The following is a 23567-nucleotide window of genomic DNA, read 5'->3' as shown; positions in this document are numbered from 1 at the left end:
AAGTCACACAGCTGACAATTGGTGAAGCCAGAATTTGAACCCCTGACCTCTGACTCCAAAGCCCGTGCTCTTTCCACTGAGCCACACTGCTTTTAGCATTTTTATTGCTACTATTACTATTTCTACCATTACTACAACTACTACCCCCTAGTCTGTTAACTCGTCTTCTAGACTGGGCAGGGAATGTGTCTGCTAATTCTGTTGCATTTTACACTCGCAAGCACTTAATACAGTGCTCTGCACATAATAAGCACTCAATAAATACCAATGAATGATTATTTCTACTATACTACTCCTACTATGATAATAACAACTACTACTATTATTATCAAGTAATCAATCAGTGGAATTTATTGAATGCTTCTATTTTTTAAGTATTCTTTATTGAATGCTTAGAGAAGCAGCATGGCTCAGTGGAAAGAGCGCGGGCTTGGGAGCCAGAGGTCATGGGTTCCAATCCCGGCGCTGCCACTTATCAGCTGTGTGGCTTTGGGCAAGTCACTTAACTTCAGTCACTAAACTTCTCTATGCCTCAGTTACCTCATCTGGAAAATGGGGATAAAGACTGTGAGCCCCATGTGGGACACCTGATGACCTTGTATCTCCCCCAGCACTTAGAACAGTGCTTGGCACATAGTAAGCGTTTAACAAATACCAAAATTATTATTTATTATTATTCTACGTGAAGATCTCTGTACTAAGCACTTGAGGAAGTATAATAAAGCACTGCTACTACTACTATTATTCGTTCAATCATATTATTGAAGTGCATACTGTGTACAGAGCACCTTACCAACTTCTACTATTACTATAATTACTACCATACTACTCCTACTATTAAAACAACTACTCCATGGCTCAGTGGAAAGAGCACAGGCTTGGGAGTCAGAGGATGTGGGTTCTAATCCCGCCTCCACCGCTTGTCAGCTGTGTGACCTTGGGCAAGCCACTTAACTTCTCTGTTCCTCAGTTCCCTCATCTCTAACATGGGGGTGAAACCTGTGAGCCCCACGTGGGACAACCTGATTACCTTGTATTTACCCCAGTGCTTAGAACAGTGCCTGGCACATAGTAAGCGCTTAACAAATACCATCATCATTATTATTATTACTACTATTAATATCCATCGATCACCTGGAGATATTTAGTGAGCACTTACTATGTGCAGAACACTGCACTAATTCAATTCAAATGCATTTATTGAGCCCTTACTGTGTGCAGAGAACTGTACTAAGCACTTGGGAGAGTACAATACAATAAAGTGAGCCCACTGTTGGGTAGGGACTGTCTCTATATGTTGCCAACTTGGACTTCCCAAGAGCTTAGTACAGTGCTCTGCACACAGTAAGCGCTCAATAAAAACAATTGATTGATTGATTTGAATAAACAGACACATTCCCTGCCCACAGGAAGTTTGCAGTACGAAGTGCCTGGGAGATTACAATGCAATATTGCTACTACTATTATTCCTCCTCCTCCTTCTCCTTTTCTTCTTCTTTCTCCTCTTTCTCCTCCTAATTCTACTACTGTGACTACCACCATCTGACAAGTATCCTGATATTCCAGATGCGGACGTCAAGAGCACCCTGTCAGGCAGCACCCAAGAGAACACATTCAGCACAGTAAATTCCAGCACGCACCTGTCAACAATCCAAGCTTCGACCCCATTATCGACAAGAGCGAATACCAAGCTAGGCCGTAAGTGATGCGATGGGGTGCGGAAGGAAGAGGGAGGATGTGGCCTAGTCTAAGAGTTAAACACAGGGACCATCCCGGGGTGGAAGAAATGTTCTACTGCCTGACCTCGCTGTGGGCAGGGAATGTGTCTGTTATATTGTTTTATTGTCCTCTCCCAAACGCTTAGTACAGTGCCCTGCTGACAGTAAGTGTTCAGTAAATACAACTGATTGATTGACTGATCTGTTTAACGCTTGGACTAGGAGAGCAGCTCAAAGCCAGGGATTGGGTCTCACACTCTATTCCACTTTCCAAAATGCTTAGTATGGTGCAGAGCACAAAGTTGGTGCTCAGTACATACCATTGATGGGGTCATTTGAGAGCACACCCCTCATCTTCTGCTCCTTGGAGTCCATGGCCTTGGTCTAAAAGGCAAGGAGCTTCAGGTTTGGGGAGAGGGAGGGATCTTGATGAGGTCCAGGGCATTACTGGCATAACCCATAATGAGATGGTGGCTCAGTGGAAAGAGCACGGGCTTTGGAGTCAGAGGTCATGGGTTCAAATCCCGGCTCCGCCACTTGTCAGCTGTGTGACTTTGGGCAAGTCACTTCTCTGGGCCTCAGTTCCCTCATCTGTAAAATGGGGATTAAGACTGTGAGTCCCCCATGGGACAACCTGATCACCTTGTAACCTCCCCAGCACCTAGAACAGTGCTTGGCACACAGTAAGCGCTTAATAAATGCCATCATTATTATTATTATTATTAACCCACATCCCCTGACGTGTCTCCACTCCCTAAGGGTGAGGATGGTGTGTCAGGGGAGGGAGGGAGGAGGACACTTTTGGTAGTGTGGGGACGCTGAAAGGGAGTCAGTCTGCCCTGTGGATAGAGCCCGGGACTGGAAGTCAGAAGGACCTGGGTTCTAATCCCGGCTCCACCCCTTGTCTGCTGTGTGATCTTGGGCAAGTCACTTCACTTCTCTATGCCTCATTTCTCTCATCTGTAAAATGGGGGTAAAGGCTGTGAGCCTCATGTGGGACAAGGGACTGTGATTAGCTTGGATCTCCCCCAGTGCTTGGGCATCTTGAGCCCCATACTAATTCTGTGTGCAGAACACTGTACTAAGTGCTTGGGAGAGTACAGTACAACAACAAACAGACACCATCCTTGCCCATAATGAGTTTATTCATTCATTCATTCCATCGTATTTATTGAGCGCTTACTGTGTGCAGAGCACTGTACTGAGCCCTTGGGAAGTACAAGTCGGCAACATATAGAGACGGTCCCTACCCAATGACAGGCTCACAGTCTAGAAGGGGGAGACAGACAACAGAACAAAACATGTAGACAGGTGTCAAAATCGTCAGAACAAGTGGAATTAAAGCTATATGCACATCATTAACAAACTAAATAGAATAGTAAATATGTACAAGTAAAATAAATAGAGTAATAAATCTTTACAAACATATATACAGGTGCTCTGGGGAGGGGAAGGAGGTAGGGTGGGGGAGATGGGGAGAAGGAGAGGAAAAAGGGGGCTCAGTCTGGGAAAGCCTCCTGGAGGAGGTGAGTTCTCAGTAGGGCTTTGAGTTTACAGTACTAAGTGCTTGGGAGCGTACACTGTAACACTATTACTACTATTAATACTCCTCCTCCTCTTCCTACTTCTACTAACACCACCACCTGACAACTGTCAGGGGAAAGGAAATGTAGGGAGAGAAGGGAAGGAGGAGGATATCATACCACAGACTTGGTAGACACGTTTCCTGTCCACAAGATGTTTTCAGTTGTCTTAAACAGGTTGAAACCCCCTGCCACCTAGCTAGTGAAAAGCTCTTGGGACTGGGGAGACCCAGGGTCTAATTCCAGTTTTGCCACTTGCCTGCTGTGTGTATGTGTGACCTTGGGCAACTCACTTGACTTCTCTGGGCCTTAGTTTCCTCATCTGTTGAAATGGAGACTCAAAGCCTTTTCTACCTACCCCTTAAACTGTGAACTCTGAGTGGGACAGGAACTTGGTCTGATCTGAGCAAGTCTTATCTACCCCCATGCTTAGCACTGTGCTCGGCACATAGTTTAGCACTTAACCAATACTACAAGTATTATTACTATTATCACTGTGCATCCTCAACATGGTGCCTTCGCAACTCCTGTCACAAACGCACAAACCGACCTAGCATCCCGACCCTTCAGTCTTCCCAGTTTTCTGTCAGCTGCAATAAGTTCAAAAAAAAAAAAAAAAAGCCTGGCAGGGGCTTAAAGGGAGAAAGCATCCAAAATGCAGAATTTTGGCTCCTACAGTCTGCCTGGCGAAGAAGCATAGAGGCCGCTCCCAGAAGGCTTTTAAGATTCCTAATTTTCCTTTGATTCACGCATCAGCGTGTCCTCGGCGGAATCCATCTGGGGCCTATTTTCTTTCCTTCACCCTAAACCGTAGCTGGAAATGGCTGCCCTCCAAATGGTTAAAAAGCAACGAAACCCCTAGAGAAACAGTTTTACAAAAGGAAACGCAACCACTTCCCTGGAGGTTTTTGACACTCTGCGGGGACCAGATGAAAAAGAAAACCTTTGCCCTCTGCTATTTCATAAACCGGACCTTCCGGAATCTGGGCCAAGAGCCCCCAACGTGGCTGCTGACTGGCCTTTCCTCCCCCTCCAGGATTCAGTTTGGCCGGTTATACACCTTTCTTGTAAATGATGCGCCTGGTGGAAACAGTCCCAGATTTCCATGCTGTTCGGCACAGCTGCCTCCCCTTCCCACCCTCCACGGCTCTGGAAACTGTCCTAGAATTCCACGTTCTTCAGCAGAGCTGTCCCAACTCCCGGAAACTGTTCCAGAATTCCAGGCTGTTCTACACAGCTGTTCCCTCCCACCCACCGTACTACCGAAGAGGCTGACGAGAGCTGAGGAGACAGTTGGAAATCCTCAATCTAGCAGTCGCAGGAGGCTGCCCTTTATCTTTCCCTTCCTGTCCGGTAGCTGGGCCTCTTCCCCTTCCCAAACATCTGCCGGGCGGCTCTTTTAAACGGCCAAGAGCCGACGAAAGCATTGCCGTCATGTATAAGAGAGCCTGAGAGATCCAACCGTGTGAGAAGTCTCTAGTTTACTCTACCTGCCAGAGACTTGTCTGCCAATGGATTGTGGTGAGTTTTCCTGAGCGACGTGGAGAACCGTTTGTTTCCATTTCTGAGCTCTAGCTCACTCTCCTTCTTCACTACTGAGAGTGGTTTTTCCCTATTTGGTGGCTGAGACTGGAAAAGAAAACATAAAAAAAGGTAGCACAAAAGGTAGCTGATTCCCTGAATAAGGCGTTCAGGAGCCGGATGACGAGGGAATGGTTTATTCTCAGTTTCCTCATCTGTAGAATGGGAATAATTCACCTGACAGGCAGGATTTTTGTGGAAAGATAACCGTGACCAAGCAGCATAATTCTTGATGGTGGTGAGATTCGTTGACCGTTCCTATTCTTTCAACCGATCAATTGTAGTTATTGAGCACACTGTACTAAACATCTGGGAGAGTATACTACAATATAAGAGAGTTAGTAGACACATTTCCTGTCCACAGTGAGCAAACAGTCTCGAGAGGGAGATGGACATTAATATAAATAAATATATTCCAATTTAATAATAAATGCTGTGGGGGTGAGGGAGGGGTGAATAAAGGGAGCAAACTAAGGGGACATGGAAGGGAGTGGGAGAAGAAAAAAGAAGGGCTTAATCAGGGAAGGCCTCTTGGGGGAGATGTGCTTTTAATAAAGCTTTTAAGGTGGGTTGAGCAAATGTCTGTCGAAAATGAAGAGGGAGGGCACAGAGGGTGAAGTGTCGATCAATCACTGGCATTTACTGAGCGCTTAATGCACAGCACTGTACTACGAGTTTGGGAAAATACATTGCAAAAGACTTGGTGGGCATGATCCCTACCCACGAGAAGCTTACAATCTACAGGGGTATATGGACATGGAAGTCAATTATAATCCATCTCCCCCTTCTAGACTGTGAGCCCGCTATTGGGTAGGGATGGTCTCTATATGTTGCCAACTTGTACTTCCCGAGCACTTAGTACAGTGCTCTGCACACAGTAAGCGCTCAATAAATATGAATGAATGAATACAGGGTAATAAAAGGTGAATAAAAAGTGCAAATCCAAGTGAAGGGGGCTGTGATGAAGCAGTGTGGGCTAGTGGAAGGAACTCAGGTCTGGAAGTCAGAGGACCTGAGTTCTAATCCCTGCTCTGCCACTTGATGGCTGGGTGACTCTGGGCAAGCCACTTTACTTCTCTGTGCCTCAGTTACCTCATCTGTAAAATGGGGGTTAAGACCGGGAGCCCTGTGTGGGATGGACTGGGTCCAACCTGATTAACCTGAATCAATCCCAGTGCTTAGAACAGAATAGATACAGGGTCAAAAGATATGTGCATAAATACTGTGGGGCTGAGGGGGGGGTGAATATCATAAAGGGTACAGATCGAAGTTCACAGGTGACACTAAAGAGAGAGGGAGTAGAGGAAATGAGCCTTAATCGGGGAAGGCCTCTTGGAGGAGATGATGATCATGGTATTTGTTAAGCACTTACTATTGCCAAACACTGTTCTAAGCGCTGGGGTAGACACAAGGTAATCAGGTTGTCCCACTTAGGGCTCACGGTCTTAATCCCTATTTGACAGATGAGGTAACTGGGGCACAGAGAAGTGAAGTGACTTGCCCAAAATCACACAGCTGTTAAGTGGCAGAGCTGGGATTAATAATAATAATAATAATAATAATAGTATTTGTTAAGCTCTTACTACGTGCCAAGCACTGTTCTAAGCACTGGGGTAGATACAAGGTAATCAGGTTGTCGCACATGGGGCTCACAGTCTTAATGCCCATTTTACAGATGCGGTAACTGAGGCCCAGAAAAGTGAAGTGACTTGCCCAAAGTCACACAGCTGACAAGCGGCAGAGCTGGGATTAGAACCCGTGACCTCTGACTCTTTCCACTTAGCCATGAGATGGGATTTTGCAAGGAATTCGAAGGAGGAACGAGTGATGGTCTGTTGAATACAAAAGGGGAGGGGATTCCAGGATGGAGGAAGGACGTGGGTAAGGTGGGTAGAGAAGCAGCGTGGCTCAGTGGAAAGAGCACGGGCTTTGGAGTTAGAGGTCACGGTCAGAGGTCAGAGGTCAGCTGTGTGACTTTGGGCAAGTCACTTAACTTCTCTGGGCCTCAGTTACCTCATCTGTAAAATGGGGATTAAGACTGTGAGCCCCGCGTGGGACAACCTGATCACCTTGTAACCTCCCCAGCACTTAGAACAGTGCTTTGCACATAATAAGTGCTTAATAAATGCCATCATTATTATTAGTAAGGGGTCGGCAGTGGGATAGACGAGATTCTGATTTGCTTCTGGAAGTAAGGTTATAAACCCAAAGCCCTACTCAAAAGATATCTTTCTACTAGCTTTATAAACAGATATAGCATATTTACTCTCATTCTGATGAACTGAGTGCAAAAAAAGCCATAAAACATCGGGTCTCCAGAGACTGTACCTGCTTCTTCCTGAATAGTTTAGCAGACTGAAAGCCTGTAGATAGAGACTGTTAAAAACCATAAAGCGACTGAATCGAAAACTGCTGCAGTCCTTTAAAGAAGTCCAGGTCCTGGTCAAAAAAGGTCTGTCCAGGTGATAACACTTTTGGAAAAAAAAACCTCGATCCACATAGATCAAGATGAGGCAGACAAAAATCAATCAATCCATCGATAGTATTTACTGAGCACTGACTGTGTACTGAACACCATACTAAATGCTTGGGAGAGAATGATATAATGGATTTGGCAGACACGTTCCCTGCTCACAAGGAGCTTATAGTTTAGAGCGGAAACAGACATTAATATAAATAAATGAATTAAGGCTATGTAAATATTGTGGGGCTGAGGGAGGGGTTAATAAAACATGCAAATCCAAGTGAAGGGGAAACGCGGTGAAGCAGTGTGTCCTATTGGAAAGAACCCAGGCCTGGGAGTCAGAGGTCATGGGTTCTAATCCTGCCTCTGCCACTTGTTATCTGTGTGACTTTGGGCAAGCCGCTTTACTTCTCTGTGAATCGGTTACCTCATCTGTAAAATGGGGATTAAGACTATGAGCCCTATGTGGGGTGGACTATATCCAACCTGATTAACTTGTATCTATCCCAGCGCTTAGAACAGAGCTTGACACCTAGGAAGCAGTTTACAAATATTATTATTATTATTATTATCACTAGGGAGTAGGAGGAGAAGAAATCTATGTGAATAGCTTTGAGCCTATCAGGCAGGTACATGTACATAACTGTGATGTATTTTTTTATATTAAGGTCCGTCTAACTCTAGACTCAGTTTATTATGGGAGGGAAAGCATCTATTTACTGTTATATTGTACCCTCCCAAGTGCTTAGTGCAGTGCTTTGCACATGGTAAGTGCTCAATAAATACTGTCAAAAGAATGGATGCATGGGAGTGACAACGGAAATCTTTCCATTGCAATGGGGCAAAGACTCTCAAAGCCCTCTGAGATGAGGTTATGGATGGAGGGCTTCTGGTTGGGTGTTTGGGTCCCCGTGGGTTTTCCCCATTTGAGGCTGAGTTCAACTTAAATAAAGAGGGACCCTTCAGTACAGTGCTCTGCACAGGGTAAGAGCTCAATAGATATCACCAATTGATTGATAGGGTAGTGGGGACTTTGTAAACTCCTTTCAGCAGGCCATTAGTCTGCAATCTACCAACTGTCCTGAAGCTCCGTAAGAATCAGTGGGTAAATAGGTCTCACCCTGGGGGCTGGGAAAGCCCAGGATCTTACCTGTCAATCATGTGGATGTGATGTTGTCAAATTTCCCTAAAATCCCGCCCAGTTACTCACAGTAACTGAGACCAGAAGGCAGGGATTGTCTACCTTCTTTATTGGATTCCGCCAAGTGCTTAGTACAGTGCTTTGCCCACAGAAAGCGCTCAATAAATACCACCGATTGATCGATTGTTCCCTGCTTTAGTGGAAAGAGCACGGGTTTGGGAGTCAGAGGTCGTGGGTTCTAATCTCGGCCCCGCCACTTGTCATCTGTGTGTCTTAACTTCTCTAGGCCTCAGTTACCTGATCTGTAAAATGGGGATTAAGACTGTGAGCCCCACGTGGGGCAATCCGATTCCCTTGTATCTACCCCAGTGCTTAGAACAGCGCTCGGCACATAGTAAGCACTTCACAAATACCATTATTGTTATTATTATTAGTGTTACCTTGGTATCAAAGTTAGGTTTGTCTGCTAGAAGGACCCTTTCAAAAAGCCCCAGGCAGAGCTGAGAAACTCCTTATCAGAGTTCAATTTTATTCCTCTTCCCAGTAAAGGACGTTCTGCTAATTGTTCCACCCCCAGACCTCTCAGGAAGGGGTCTACAATCTGGCAGGGTGGTGAGAGTTGAAGGAGTGTGATTTCGTGGCCACTGTCCTTTTTTCCTATCCCTTCCTCCTACCTCTGGCCGCTCATTCTGTGTCTCCTTCCTAGGCTCCTCTTCTGCCTCCCATCCCCTAACTGTGGGTGTCCCTCAAGGCTCAGTTTTGGGTCCCCTTCTATTCTCCATCTCCACCCACTCCCTTGGAGAACTCATTCTCTCCCATGGCTTCGACTACCACCACTATGCAGATGATTCCCAAATGTACTCTCCGGCCCTGATCTCTCTCCCTCTCTGCAGTCTCACATTTCCTCCTGCCTTCAAGGCATCTCTACTTGGATGTCCCTCCATCACCTCAAGCTTAATGTGTCAGAAACAGACCTTCTTATCTTCCCACCCAAACCCTGTCCTTCCCCTGACTTTCCCATCACTGTAGACAGCACCACCATAACCTTGGCATTATCCTTGATGCCTCTCTCTCATTCAATCCACGCGAATCACTAAATCACGTCTCTTCACGTCCCAAAAATCTGCCCTTTTCTCACCATCAAAACTGTGATCACAGTAGTCCCAGCATTTATCCTATCCCACCTTGATTACTCTATCAGCCTCCTTCCTGACCTCCCTGCCTCCTGTCTCTCCCCACTCCAGTCCATACTTCACTCTGCTGCCCAGATCCATTTTCTCTAAAAACATTCAGTCCATGTTTCCTCACTCTTCAAGGACCTCCAGTGGCTGCCCATCCACCCTTGTATCAAACAAAAACTCCCTACCATCAGCTTTAAAGCCCTCCATCACCTTGCCCCCTCTTACCTCACTTCACTACTCTCCTACTACGTACGACCCAGCCCACACACTCACTGTACCTTGATCTCTTCTATCTCACCACCGACCTCTCACCAACACCCTATCTTTGGCCTGGGACCCTCTTCCTCTTCATACTTAACAGACAACGACTCTCCCCACCTTCAAAGCCTTATTGAAGGCCCATCTCAATCAATCAATCAATCAATCATATTTATTGAGTGCTTACTGTGTGCAGAGCACTGTACTAAGCACTTGGGAAGTGCAAGTTGGCAACATATAGAGACAGTCCCTACTCCACAGTGGGCTCACAATCTAAAAGGGGGAGACGGAGAACAAAACCAAACATACTAACAAAATCAAATAAATAGAATAGATATGTACAAGTAAAATAAATAAATCAATAGAGTAATAAATATGTACAAACATATATACATATATACAGGTGCTGTGGGGAAGGGAAGGAGGTAAGATGAGGGGGATGGAGAGAGGGACGAGGGGGAAAGGAAGGAAGGGGCTCAGTCTGGGAAGGCCTCCTGGAGGAGGTGACTTTTCCTCCTCCTCTGCTCCCTTCTGCGTCACCCTGACTTGCTCATTTTATTCATCCCCCAACCCAGCCCCACAGCACTTATGTACCTATCCATAATTTATTCATTTATAATAATATCTGCCTCCCCCTCTAGATTGTAAGCTCACTGTGGTCAGGGAATACCAATTCTGCTATATTGTACTCTCCCAAGTACTTAGTATAGTACTCTGCAGAAGCAGCGTGGGTCAGTGGAAAAAGCCCGGGCTTTGGAGTCAGAGGTCATGGGTTCAAATCCCAGCTCCGCCAATTGTCAGCTTTGTGACTTTGGGCAAGTCACTTCACTTCTCTGGGCCTCTGTTACCTCATCTGTAAAATGGGGATGAAGACTGTGAGCCCCCTGTGGGACAACCTGATCACCTTGTAACCTCCCCAGTGCTTAGAACAGTGTTTTGCACATAGTAAGTACTTAATAAATGCCATCATTGTTATTATTATTATTAGGTGCTCAATAATATGATTGATTGTTCACTGTGAGCAGGGAATGTGTCCATTATAGTGTTTGTGTTGTACTCTCCCAAGTGCTCAGTACAGTGCCCTGCACACCATAAGCATTCAATAAATTCAATTGATTAATTGATTTGACCTACAGTGAGTTTGAGTTTGGCCCTAAGCCTCAGCAAACCCTTTCTTCCACCTTAAAAACATGGAACCTGGGTGGAGGGGGATCTCTGAAGGCCCAGGGCTCCACAAATCACAGACGGGAATCCTGGGGCCGTAACTAACAGATCCGTTGGGAAACGGGCCCAAAGAGTTAACAGCCCAGGAAGTTCCTTAGCAACTCTTGGCTGGGTTCCCATGGAGACTCAGCTCAAGCCAGGGGGATGTGACAAGCAAATGGAATTTGTCGAAAGGCCATCGATCCTGGTTTAGTGACCTCTCCTGAGTGAGCATCATGTTGTCTTTGGGAGCTTATGTTTCTTTCCTCCACAGCATCTTTAATTCCACCAGACAGGAACCCAATTAAAGATGGAGAGGTAATGATATTTCCTCTAGGCCCCACGGCTTTCCAGGAGGAATTTTCTCCTCTCTCTCCCACTCACCTTCCCTTTTCCCCTTCCCTTCACTCTTCCTCCCTTCCCCCTCACTGAATTTCTCTTTCCTTTGTTTTGAAAAAAATTATATTTATAAAGCACTTATGTGCCAGGCACCGTACTAAGTCCTGAGATAGATACAAGCTAATCAGGTTGGACCCTGTCTGTGACCCAAATAGAGTTCATATAGTGAAGTCAAGTGACTTGTCCTAGGTGACACAGAAAGTGAAGTGGAAGACCTGGGATTAGAACCCAGGTCCTATGACTCTCAGACCCAAGCTCTCTCCACTAAGGCCACACTGCTCCTCACCCTTCTGCTCTTCCAACCCAAATCCTGGGGATCCTTTTTTTTATGGTATTTAAGCACTTACTATTTGCCAGGCACTGTACTAAGTGCTGAGGTAGATACAAGCCAATCAGGTTGGACACAACCTGTGTCCCACAGGGGGTTCACAGTCTTAATCCCCATTTTACAAATGAGGCAACTGAGACCCGGAGAAGTGACGTGACCCAGGCACAAACTATCTGCCTGGGTAGCAGAAAGCAGCAGAGTTTAAAATTCTTTATACAAGGGTTATGTAGAAGTGAATGTACCTAAGTATTTACGGGGTGAGGGAGGGCTGCAGTTCACAGGTGTCACAGAAGTATTGAAATGGTGGTGGGGAAGGAGGAAACACGGTGGGGAGAGGAGAGATTAATCGGGGAAGACTTCGTGGAGGAGCTGTGATTTTCTTAGGGTTTTGAAGATGGGGAGAGCCAGATGTAAAGGGGGATTAATTTTTGATGTCCTTTCCTTTCAGCCGAACAGATCCCACATAAACTGTCCTTATTGAGCTAGGACAAACTGTGTGTCGAAATGGCCCTGTTTTCCCCATGTACAATCCATAATTCTGAGAGGAAAAGGTGCATTGCAGTCTCTATGGCATAAAGCTAGAGAAACTGCATAGACATGATCAGGGTGGCTGGATTCATTGGGTTCAGTTTTCATTTTGTGGTCTAGCTTGCTTTCTAAAATAATATTAGGTCTTACTCTCTGCAGACTGTTTGGAAAAACAAGGAAAGGATGACACTTGAAAAGGGAAAAAAGATAAAGATTTTCCCTAGTGAAGTGATTTTTTTTAATGAATGTCAAAAGGTTCATTGCACAAAAATGGTGCAGCCCAAAGTGTAATAAGTGGAGTTGGGCTCAATTCCCAAGGGGTGCAGAAATATTCTGTCAGGGACTCTTCCGTCATGCAGAACATAAATGATACAGTGAAATCCGTCTACCCAAATAACCACATTCAAAACTTGATTTTCTGGAGAAGGTGGACGAAAGGAGCTGTCACAAGATTTGTCTTATTTATTCCTATCAAATTGCTTTTCCATCCAGCCTGGAGAAATTGATATTGCAGAAACGTATCCCTAGATCATTTAGGATATGGATTATTGTATTCTCTATTTCTTTTTCATGCTTTCCTGGCAGTGTTATCTAGTGGAATGAGGTCAGGCGATTCAGGTATCATTCCACTGGATTATAAACTCCTTGAAAGCATTGGATCACGTCTGATAATTATATTGTAATAATAATAATTATTATTATGATGATATTTGTTAGGCATTTAGTTGTCAAGCAGTGTTCTAAGCACTGGTGTAGATGCAAGTTAATCAGATTGGACCCAAGTAAGCAGGGTGGATTAGTGGAAAGAGCCCAGGCTTGGGAGTCAGAGGCTGTGAATTCTAATCCTGGCTCCGCTACTTGTCTGCTATGTGACCTTGGGTAAGTCACTTATCTTCTCTGTGCCTCAGTTAAATCTCATGTGGGATGATGATGATGATGATGATGGTATCTGTTTAGTGCTTACTATGTGCCAAGCACTGTTCTAAGCACTAGGGTAGATACCAGGTAATCAGGTTGTCCCACGTGGCGCTCACAGTCTCAATCCCCATTTTACAGCTGAGGTCGCTGAGGCACAGAGAAGTGAAGTGGCTTGCCCATGGTCACACAGCAGAAAAGTGGCAGAGTCAGGATTAGAACCCACATCCTCTGACTCCCAATCCCAGGCTCTTTCCACTAAGCCACAAGATGTACCAGTTGGGGGCCAAAGGATGATTCCTGACCGAGAGAGTTCCTCAATGCTGGGTGCGTCTTCTGCGCAGAGCCCTGTGCCAAATGCTTGGGCGACTGCATTAATGATAACAATAACTGTGGTATTTGTTAAGCGCTTACTATGTACCAGGCACTGTACTAAGCATTAGGGTGGATACAAGCAAATGAGGTTGGACACAGTCCCTGTCCCACGTGGGGCTCACAGTCTCAATCCCCATTTTACTGGTGAGGTAACTGAGGCACAGAAAAGTAAAGTGACTTGCTCAAGGTCACCAAGCAGACAAGTGGCGGAGCCGGGATTGAAACTCATGACCTTCTGACTCACAGGCCTGTGCTCTATCCATTATGCCATGAAGTTTCTCAAAGGGAGTCAGCGGGAGTCAGAGGACCTGGGTTCCAATTCCGACTCCCTGCAGCCCAGAGTCCAGCGGCCAGAACTGCCACCTCGGTGACCACCATGCCCACCCAAAAGCCCTCCGTTCTATGGAGGCTTCACACTGAGGCTGCTTCTGCCCTTCCCCACACTGCAGAAGAAGGCGGGATGGGGTCGGAGAACGTTTTGGGAAGTTGAGGCAGAGCCCTTATTAGCTGAATGGAATCTTCATCCCGGTCTGCAGTCTGGAGTCAGGGAAGGAAAGCGAACCTATGGAGCCAACACAGACCCTCGCTGTGGTCTGTGGAAAATTCCTCGACTAGATGCCCCAGAGGAATCGATTTAAGGTTGGGCCCTCATGTTCTCTGGGAATTGGGATAGATCTGAGGAGAGTTGATGAGGAAAGGAAGAGAGAGATGGGAATGGACGGGTGTTTCCAAACCCTGGAAACCTTTCTTTGGGCAGTGATTCACACATGAGGCTCACATTCTAAGGGGGAAGGAGAACAGGCATTTCAAACCCTTTTTCCAGATGAGGAAACCGAGGCACGGAGCAGTTAAGTGACTTTGACCAAGGTCACACCACAGGCAAATGGCGTGATTTGAGTTCAGGTCTCCTGACGCACAGGCCTGCACTCTTTCCACTAGGTCATCTTCTGTTTCCAAATGTGGATTGAATCAGAGTGAGAAGCCCAAATATATGCAGAACTCTCACATTTGACATTTCCTCAGGCCCTTAGAATACTATTAATAATAATTATGGTTCTTATTAAGCGCTTACTATGTGCTAAGCTCTGTTCTAAGAGCTGGGGTAGATACAAGTTAATCAGGTTGGACCGACCCAACTCCTTATGAGGCTCATAGTCTAAGTACGAAGGAGTAGGATTTAATCCCCATTTAACAGATGGGTTAATTGAGGCACAAGGAAGTTGAGTGACTTGACCAAGGTCACACAGTAAACACGGTAATAACAGTGATAATAATAGTAATAATAGCAGCAATAATAAGTACTGCTCTAAGTGATGGGGTAGATAGAAGCAAATCAAATTGGATATAGTCCCTGTCCCACAGTGGGCTCACAATCTTAATCCCCATTTTACAGGTTAGGTAACTGAGGTACAAAGAAGTTAAGTGATTTGCCCAAGGTCACGTAGCAGATGTGTGGAGACAGGATTAGAACCCAGATCCTTCTGACTCCCACACCTGAGCTCTATTCACTAGGCCATGCTGCTTCTCACACGTGGCAGAGGCAGAATTCGAACCCAGGTCTTCTGACTCCCAGACCCATGCTTTTTAATGATAATAATAATAGCTTTGGTATTTGTTAAGGGCTTACTATGTGCAAAGCACTGTTCTAAGCGCTGGGGAGGATACAAGGTGATCAGGTTGTCCCATGTGGGACTCACAATCTTAACCCCCATTTTACAGATCAGGTAACTGAGGCACAGAGAAGTGAAGTGACTTGCCCAAAGTCACACAGCTGACAAGAGGCGGAGTCGGGATTTGAACCCATGACCTCTGACTCCCAAGCCTGTGCCCTTTCCACTGAGCCACGCTGCTTGTCTGAAACAAATCCATTATCACCCACACCGACTCCGTGTAGGGAAAACATGTCCGAGGCATCTGGGAAGCACAGATTTGGGAAGCTGATGGCCAGTGCTGATGGATCTCTATATAGATGTGCACATTTGACCTTTGCAAAGATGAATTCGATGGGCAGATATCTCTGATTGCTTTGCGATGGGAGACGGATCACCCTTGGTAGTCTTTCTTGTTGGTTTCCGTGCGAAAGAGCAGAGGAAAAGTGTGACTGATGGGTTCGGTGAACCGCGTGTGATGAGAGGAATTCCAGCTAATCTTAGCAGGATTGTGGGTACTTAGAGCGTGAGCGGCCCAAAGCCTACTATAAAGCCCCGTGAGCCACATTTATCTGCCATCAGTCTGCCCGTCTCCTCCCTTCCCTAGTTAGAGCCCAGGCCTGAGAGTCAAAAGATCGCGAGTTCTAATCCCAGCTCTTCCACTTGTCTTCAATGTGACCTTGGGTAAGTCACTTCACTTCTCTGTGCTTCAGTTACCTCGTATGTAAAATGGGGATTGAGACTGTGAGCCCCATGTGGGACAGGGACTGTGTCCAATCTGATTTGCTTATATCCACCCCAGCACTTAGTACAGTGCCTGATACATAGTAAGCACTTAACAAATAACATTAGTATTAGTATTATTATTTTTATTTCCTGGATCTTGCTGTGAGCTGGAGGGGCTCAGATAACAATAATAATGATGATGGCATTTATTAAGCACGTACTATGTGCAAAGCACTGTTCTAAGCGCTGGGGAGGTAACAAGGAGATCGGGTTGTCCCACGTGGGGCTCACAGTCTTAATCCCCATTTTACAGATGAGAGAACTGAGGCACAGAGAAGTGAAGTGACTTGCTCTAAGTCACACAGCTGAGAATTGGCAGAGCTGGGATTCGAACCCATGACCCCTGCCTCCAAAGCCACTGAGCCACACTGTCTCTGACCTCAGATGCCCTGGACTTTCCGGATAATGGACTTTCCAGATCCCACTGGCTATCCCGATCTATTTACGTGCTGGTGACCTTGAGCAAGTCGCTTCTTTGCACCTTGGTTTCCTAATCCGTTTGATGGGGATTAAGTATTGTTCTCCCTCCCCTTTGAACAGTGATTCCCCCATGTTGGGCAGGGACTGTGCCTGATCTGTTTGGTATCTACCCTGGTACTTAGAAGCATCATGGCCTAGTGGGAAGAGCACAGGCTTGGAAGTTGGAGAACCTGGATTCTAATCCCGTCTCCTCCGCCTGTCTGCTGTGTGCTTTAGGATAAATCACTTAACTTCTCTGTGCTTTGGTTTCCTCATCCGTAAAATGGGGGTTAGATCTTCCTCCCTCAAGTTTAGACTGTGAGCCCTGTGTGGGACAGGGATTGGGTTCAACCTGATTATCTCACACCTACTCCAGCACTTAATACAGTCCATGGCACAGAGTGAGTGCTTAACAAATACCATAAAAAGTACCATAATTATTAGTACTGAAAGCACTTTACAAACATCACAATTATGATTTCCAGGTGGCCAAAGAAAAGAGGTAACGTCCATTTTCAGACACTGTAAGGGGCAGCCTCCACCTGAAGGGAAAAGAAACTACAGATGGCATTTATTAAGGGCTTACTATGTGCAAAGCACTGTTCTAAGCGCTAAACTGCAGATCTCAGCTGGCCAGAAACAGGCCCCAACCTTCATTTTCTGAGAAACAAATGAGCAAATAGATAAGGCAAGGTGAATCAGAGGGCTGCTGAGAGCGTACTCCGTGAGGGGAAGCAGAGTTGCCTGGTGGAAAGAACACAAGACTGACCATCAGAAGCCCTGGGTTCTAATTCCCACCTCAGCCACTGGCCCACTGCTGGGTGACTCACCTAAGTAAGTCCCTTAACCTCTCTATGCCTCAGTTTCCTCATCTGGAAACGGGGCTGAAATAGATTGTGGAGACAGGGATTGGGTCCAGTTTGGTCATTTTATATCCAGTCCAGTGTTTAGCACCTAGGAGTTCAATAAATTCCCAGGTAATTGATAAATGTTAAGAACTGGAAACAAGATCCAAGTTCCTGGGCCGACAGCCAAGGCAGAGAAAGGGTCAGCTCCAGTTCTGGTCCCTCTTCTTCTTGTCCTGCCGGCCGGCTCCTTGCTGCTGACCATCCACAGGAAGGGAAATAGCTGGTATGTAGATTTTGGAGACACATATGATCTACATTAGCTTTTTATTTTTTTTAAATGGTATTTGTTAAGTGTTTACTATGTGCAGGGTACTGGTTTGAACACTGGGGTAAATACACAGTAATCATATTGGACACAGTCCCTTCCCTGTCCCACATGGAGTTCAAAATCCTAATCCCCAGTTTACAGAGGTCACTAAGGCCCAGAGGAGTGAAGCGACTTGCCCAAGGTTACACAGCAGATTAGTAGCAGAGGCGGAATTAGAACCCAGGACCATGTTCTATCCACTAGGCCACACTGCTGTTGTTGTAGTAGTAGTAAAAGTATGGATGAGGTATCTACCCTGGGCAAAGCACTGCACTAAGGGCTGGGAAGATACACAGGTGAAAATAAATTGAAGTCCCCACCCCTGGGGGCTCACAGTCTTAGAGTAAAAGTGGGCAAGGAGGTGGCCGGCAGACCCCTTAGAAAAGATGAAATCATCTAAGTACAAAAACACAGCTCAGGGGCCAAAGAATCCAGTGGGGCTGGGAACCAATCAATCATTCAGCGGTTGTTTATTGAGCACTGTTATTGGATGCCAAGCACCGTACTAAGCGCTCAAGAAAGTACAATACAACCGAGTTGGTGATCCCGATCCCATCTGTCAGTAAGTGGTATTTATTGAGTGCTTACTGTGGGCAGAGCACCGTACTAAGCACTGGGGGGAGTACAGTATAACAATAAACAGGCACATTCCCTGTCCACAGTGAGCTCACAGTCTAGAGGGGAAAGAGACTGACAGAAAGGGAATGAAAGGCTTGGCTCAGTGGAAAAATATGCGTCGTCCGTGGATCGCATTTATTCGTGACACCCTTTCCCCTCCCCACAGCTCTCCCACTGGAGAAACTGCAGACAGCCTATTGGCTAGTAATAATGCTCCTAAGAGCTTACTATGTCCCAAACACTGTGCTAAGCACTGGGGTGGATACAAGCAGATCAGGTTGGACACAGTCTCTGTCCCAAAAGGGCTCACAGCCTCAATCCCCATTTTACAGATGAGGGAACTGAGGCACAGAGAAGTTAGGTGACTTGCTCAAGGTCACACAGCAGACAGGTTGAGTTGGGATTAGAACCCATGACCTTCTGAGTCCCAGGCCCGTGCTCTGTCTATCTGTTATGCCATGCTGCTCCTCGACATGGGCTAAGCACTGTGTTAAACACTGGAGTAGAGTCAAGGTAATCAGATCAGACACAGTCCCTGCCCCACAGGGGACTCACAGTCTAAGAGGAAGGGAGAACAGGTGTTTAATGCCCATTTTACAGATGAGGAAACAGGCCCAGAGGAGGTGGCGTTATTGGTTTCTTGCTGAATTTCTCCCCTCTGCTTCTTTCCTTCCTTGACTTCGGTCCTCCAGGGCTTAAAGCATTTCCCGCCCACATTCATGTTGACTCCAAAACTTCAAGTGAGTCACCAACTGCATTAAAATAAGGCAGTTGCTTCCCAAATCCTCCATCTGTCCAACCGGATCCGCTTGCATCCACCCCAGCGTTTAGTACGCTGCTTGGCGCATAGTTAAGCACATAACAAATACCATTATTATCATTATTATTATTATTATTTGGGTCGGGGTCTGGGCTCTCCCCCCCACCCCCTTATATTTTGCATTTCATTGTTCGATAAACACTCTTTTCTCTAGGGGCTGGGCTTTCATCCTTTGTAACTCTAGAGTTCCAGAGACCAGGATTTGGCTCACTAGAAGAAATCAATCTCTGGAGCAGAGAGCATTTAGCCAGAGGCTGGGATTCCCCTGAGCATTCGCAAATCCGGAGCCCCGTTGGGGTAGTAGTATGGGTGACCTGATGACGGAGGGAATGAAATCCTTTCTGGCTCAATTGTCAGGAGGCCTGGGATAGTCTGGCTCTGTTTCCAAGAAAGATGGAGTTGGCTAATCACCCCCATCTGTAAAACAACCCTCCGTTTCCTGGAGAGCCCTTACTCAATCATCCCTAGGTCTTTTCTTCTTCAAATAATAGTCTTTAGCCTTTCTGCAGTCTGTAATTCTCTTTTCCAGCACTCAACTGCCTCTACTGTCCTCTTCTGAATCCTTTCCAAGAAGCAGCGTGGCCTAGCGGACAGAGCACAGGCCTAGGAGTCAGAGGACCTGGGTTCTAATCCCGGCTCGGCCACTTGCCCGCTGTGTGACCTTGGGAAAGTCACCTAATTTGTCTGGGCCTTGGTTTCTTCATCCGTCAAATGGAGATTCAATACCCCTTCTCCCTACTTAGACTTTGAGCGTTATGGGGGATAGGGACTGTGTCATTTCTTGATTATCCAGAGCTTAGTACAGTGTTTGACCCAAATAAAGTGCTTAACAAATACACAATTATCATAATTCACATCCATCCTGTGTCACATGGAAAATGAACGGCCTTTTTTGTAGAAAATGAGGAAAAAAAAACTATGAAAACTATGAAAATGAGAAATTCTAAAAGGATTCAAGCAATCCATCATAACAATCAATGGTATTTAAGGAGCACTTACTACATGCAGAGCTTGGGAAGCAGCATGGCCTAGTGTATAAAGCACAGGACTGGGAGTCAGAGGACCTGAGTTCTAATCCTGCCACTTGTTTGCTGGATGATCTTGAGTAAGTCACTTAATTGCTCTGTGCCTCAGTTCCCTCATCTGTAAAATGGGGAATTAAGACCTTGAGCCCCATGTGGGACAACCTGATTACCTTGGATCTACCCCAGTGCTTAGTACGGTGCCTGGCATATAGTAAGAGCTTAACAAAAACAAATAATAATTGTTATTAGTATTATTATCTACTCCAGTGCTATGCAGCTTGATAAATGTTATAATGCTACTGTTGTTGTTTTTGTTGTTAATAAAGTGGATACCTAGCTAGATGAGGCTGGTCTAGATAAAATATCAATATCACAAGGCATTAATGGTTTTAGGATTGAAATTGCTAAAAATAATCTCTCACCAAGGCATAACTCCATCCTGAGGACCTTCGGAATGGATCAACCAATCCACTAATGATGTTTATTGAGCAATTCTTGTGTGCAGATCAATAATAATTGTGGTATTCATCAAGTGCTACTATGTGCCAGACATCGTACTAAGTGCCAGGGTGGATGAGCAGATCAGGTTGGCACAGTCCCTGTCCCACATGGGGATCACAGTCTCAATCCCCATTTTTCAGATGAGGTCACTGAGGCCCAGAGAAGTGAAGTGACTTAATAATAATAATAATGACAATAATAATAATAATAATGGCCTTTATTAAGCACTTACTATGTGCAAAGCACTGTTCTAAGCGCTGGGGAGGTTACAAGGTGATCAGGTTGTCCCATGGGGGGCTCACAGTCTTAATCCCCATTTGACAGATGAGGTCACTGAGCCACAGAGAAGTGAAGTGACTTGCCCAAAGTCACACAGCGGACAATTGGCAGAGCCGGGATTTGAACCCACGACCTCTGACTCCAAAGCCCGGGTTCTAGCCACTACGCCAGACAGTCGGGAGAGCACGGTAGGGTCTGCAGGCACCGTCCCTACCCTCAAGAAACTTACAATCAAGGGTAGTTGTTGAGTGTTTTCTGTGTGTGGAGCACTGTACTGAGTTCATTCATTAATTAATTCATTCAGTTGTATTTATTGAGCACTTACTGTGTGCAAAGCACTATAGTAAGCTCTTGGAAGAGCACAGTATAACGGAGTTGGCATACCTGACCCTCGCCCTCAAGGATCTGGCACGATCTCTGCCAGGCCAATGACAGATAGTCTCAGATGGGACCATACTGGTCATTCACATGTATTTATTGAGCGCTTACTGGGTGCAGAGCACTGTCATAAGCGCTTAGCACTGTATTAAGCACTTAAAATGATGATGGTATTTGTTAAGCGCTTACTATGTGCCAAGCACTGTTCTAAGTGCTGGGGGAGATACAAGGTAATCAGGATGTCCCACGTGGGGCTCTTAGTCAATAGAGTCTATTGTGCTCTCCCACTCTCTGAGTATGGTGCTCTGCACAGAGTAAGTGCTCAATAAATGCCACTGCTCTACAGACCACTAATTGAGACTCACTGTTACTTTACTGTTACTCCTTCCCAGACTGAACCCCCTTTTTCCTCTCCTCCCCCCCATCCCCCCCGCCCTACCTCCTTCCCCTCCCCACAGCACCTGTATATATATATATGTACAGATTTATTACTCTATTTTACTTGTACTTATTTACTATTCTATTTATTTTGTTAATGATGTGCATTTAGCTTTAATTCTATTTGTTCTGACGACTTGACACCTGTCCACATGTTTTGTTTTGTTGTCTGTCTCCCCGTGTGAGCCCGTTGTTGGGTAGGGACTGTCTCTATGTGTTGCAAACTTGTACTTCCCAAGCGGTTAGTACAGGGCTCTGCACACAGTAAGCGATCAATAAATATGATTGAATGAGTGAACTCCTACAACCGGCCTACCTAAAGCTGCACCATCATCTTCCTTGTAGCTGCTAGAACAGACCAGAAAGGACCCAGGTCAGGATCTTTGTAATTTCCCCCCATCCTCTTTTTTGTTTGTTTTGTTTTAATGGTACACGTTGTTAAATACTTATAATAACAGTGGTATTTGTTAAGCGCTTCCTATGTGCCAAGCACCATTCTAAGCACTGGGGGGGACACAAGGTCATCAGATTGTGCCACATGGGGCTCACGGCTTCATCCCCATTTTACAGATGAGGTAACTGAAGCCCAGAGAAGTGAAGTGACTTGCCCAAAGTCACACAGCAGACAAGTAGTGGAGCCGGAATTAGAACCCATGACCTCTGGCTCCCGAGCCCGGGCTCTTACCACTGAGCCACGCTGCTTCTCCTCTTTCACCTGCTCCGCTGCTATCACCATACTGAACCGAATCCTGGGAGGGTCTGAATTGGCTACACCTGAATCAGATGTCAACCGACAGCGCTGCTCAGATGTCCATAAAGTCACGCACGAGGATTTCAATCATGAGGAAGGAAACTCGGGCCCAAAATTTACCTATTCACTTCAGAAATCAATTCCCTGTAGTAGATTTCTCCATTCTGTGAAGGAAATAAAGCGCCTTTTGCTCTCTTTTCTAAAGTCTACACCCTAAGGACTTAGAGAATGGAAGCTCAGAGGAGGACATTTATTCTTCCAAGTCCCCATTTGACTTGATTCAGTGGAGGTAGAGAAGGTCTAATCTATTCAGATAGTTCCACCTTGGGAAGGTCTTCGGGGCTGTGGAAAGATCTTTGGGCCTATTCCCCAAATAGCCTGCCTGAAAGTTAAGATCAGAGGAGCTGGTGAGCTCCACCTTTCCCTGAAATTAATTTCTCTTTTTTCTCCACAGTAGATTCGATCAGTGTGAAAAGCACCAACTCCCCTCTCACCAGCCCTGCTTATTCCGGTGAGTAAATATATTTCTGCTTCATTTCGTCCCCTTTTTTGGTTTGCCCCTGGCGTGAGAGTGTATGTGTAACTTGCCTCTGACAGCCTTATCTCAATCCCCCCTGCATCCCGGATCCCATTAGAATCTCTGTGGCCCTCTGCAAGAATCCCTTCGGATTGCAGGAGGTTTTCGCTAAAGGCTGACTGGACCTCTTTTGTATCCTAGGACACCATAATCTCTTCCCAGGACTGAGGAAGAAGCAGATTGTGTGCAGAGCACTGCACTAAGCACTTGGGAAAGTACAATCAATAATAGTGACATTCCCTGCCCGCAGGGAGCTCACAGTCTAGCCGGGGGGAGACAGACATCGATACAAATAAATACAACTACAAATATCTAACAGATATCAAATTAGAACTGAGAAATTCTCACCCCAGATTATCTATGTCTTCGCTAATATCTTGGGATAGCAAAGCACCCA

The 23567-nt window shown here is 45.8% G+C and overlaps 1 protein-coding gene across 3 annotated transcripts in view; it reads left to right on the top strand.

The window, feature by feature from the left end:
- Positions 1 to 23567, top strand: part of EMCN (endomucin) — a 93362-nt gene that overhangs the window by 55041 nt on the left and 14754 nt on the right. For 2 of the 3 annotated variants that reach the window (XM_038769334.1, XM_038769332.1), the window contains exons 4-5: positions 1567 to 1698; positions 23048 to 23104. In XM_038769334.1, coding sequence (XP_038625262.1) covers positions 1567 to 1698; positions 23048 to 23104 — 189 coding nt within the window. The remainder of the gene's footprint in view (positions 1 to 1566; positions 1699 to 23047; positions 23105 to 23567) is intronic. The other variant, XM_038769333.1, reaches the window with a different exon arrangement.

The sequence above is a fragment of the Tachyglossus aculeatus genome, chromosome X5 (genome assembly GCF_015852505.1).
Source record: "Tachyglossus aculeatus isolate mTacAcu1 chromosome X5, mTacAcu1.pri, whole genome shotgun sequence".
In the NCBI taxonomy this organism is placed as follows: Eukaryota; Metazoa; Chordata; class Mammalia; order Monotremata; family Tachyglossidae; genus Tachyglossus; species Tachyglossus aculeatus.
The sequence above is the reverse complement of the archived record's forward strand: the minus strand, read 5'-3'. Positions and strand labels throughout refer to the sequence as shown.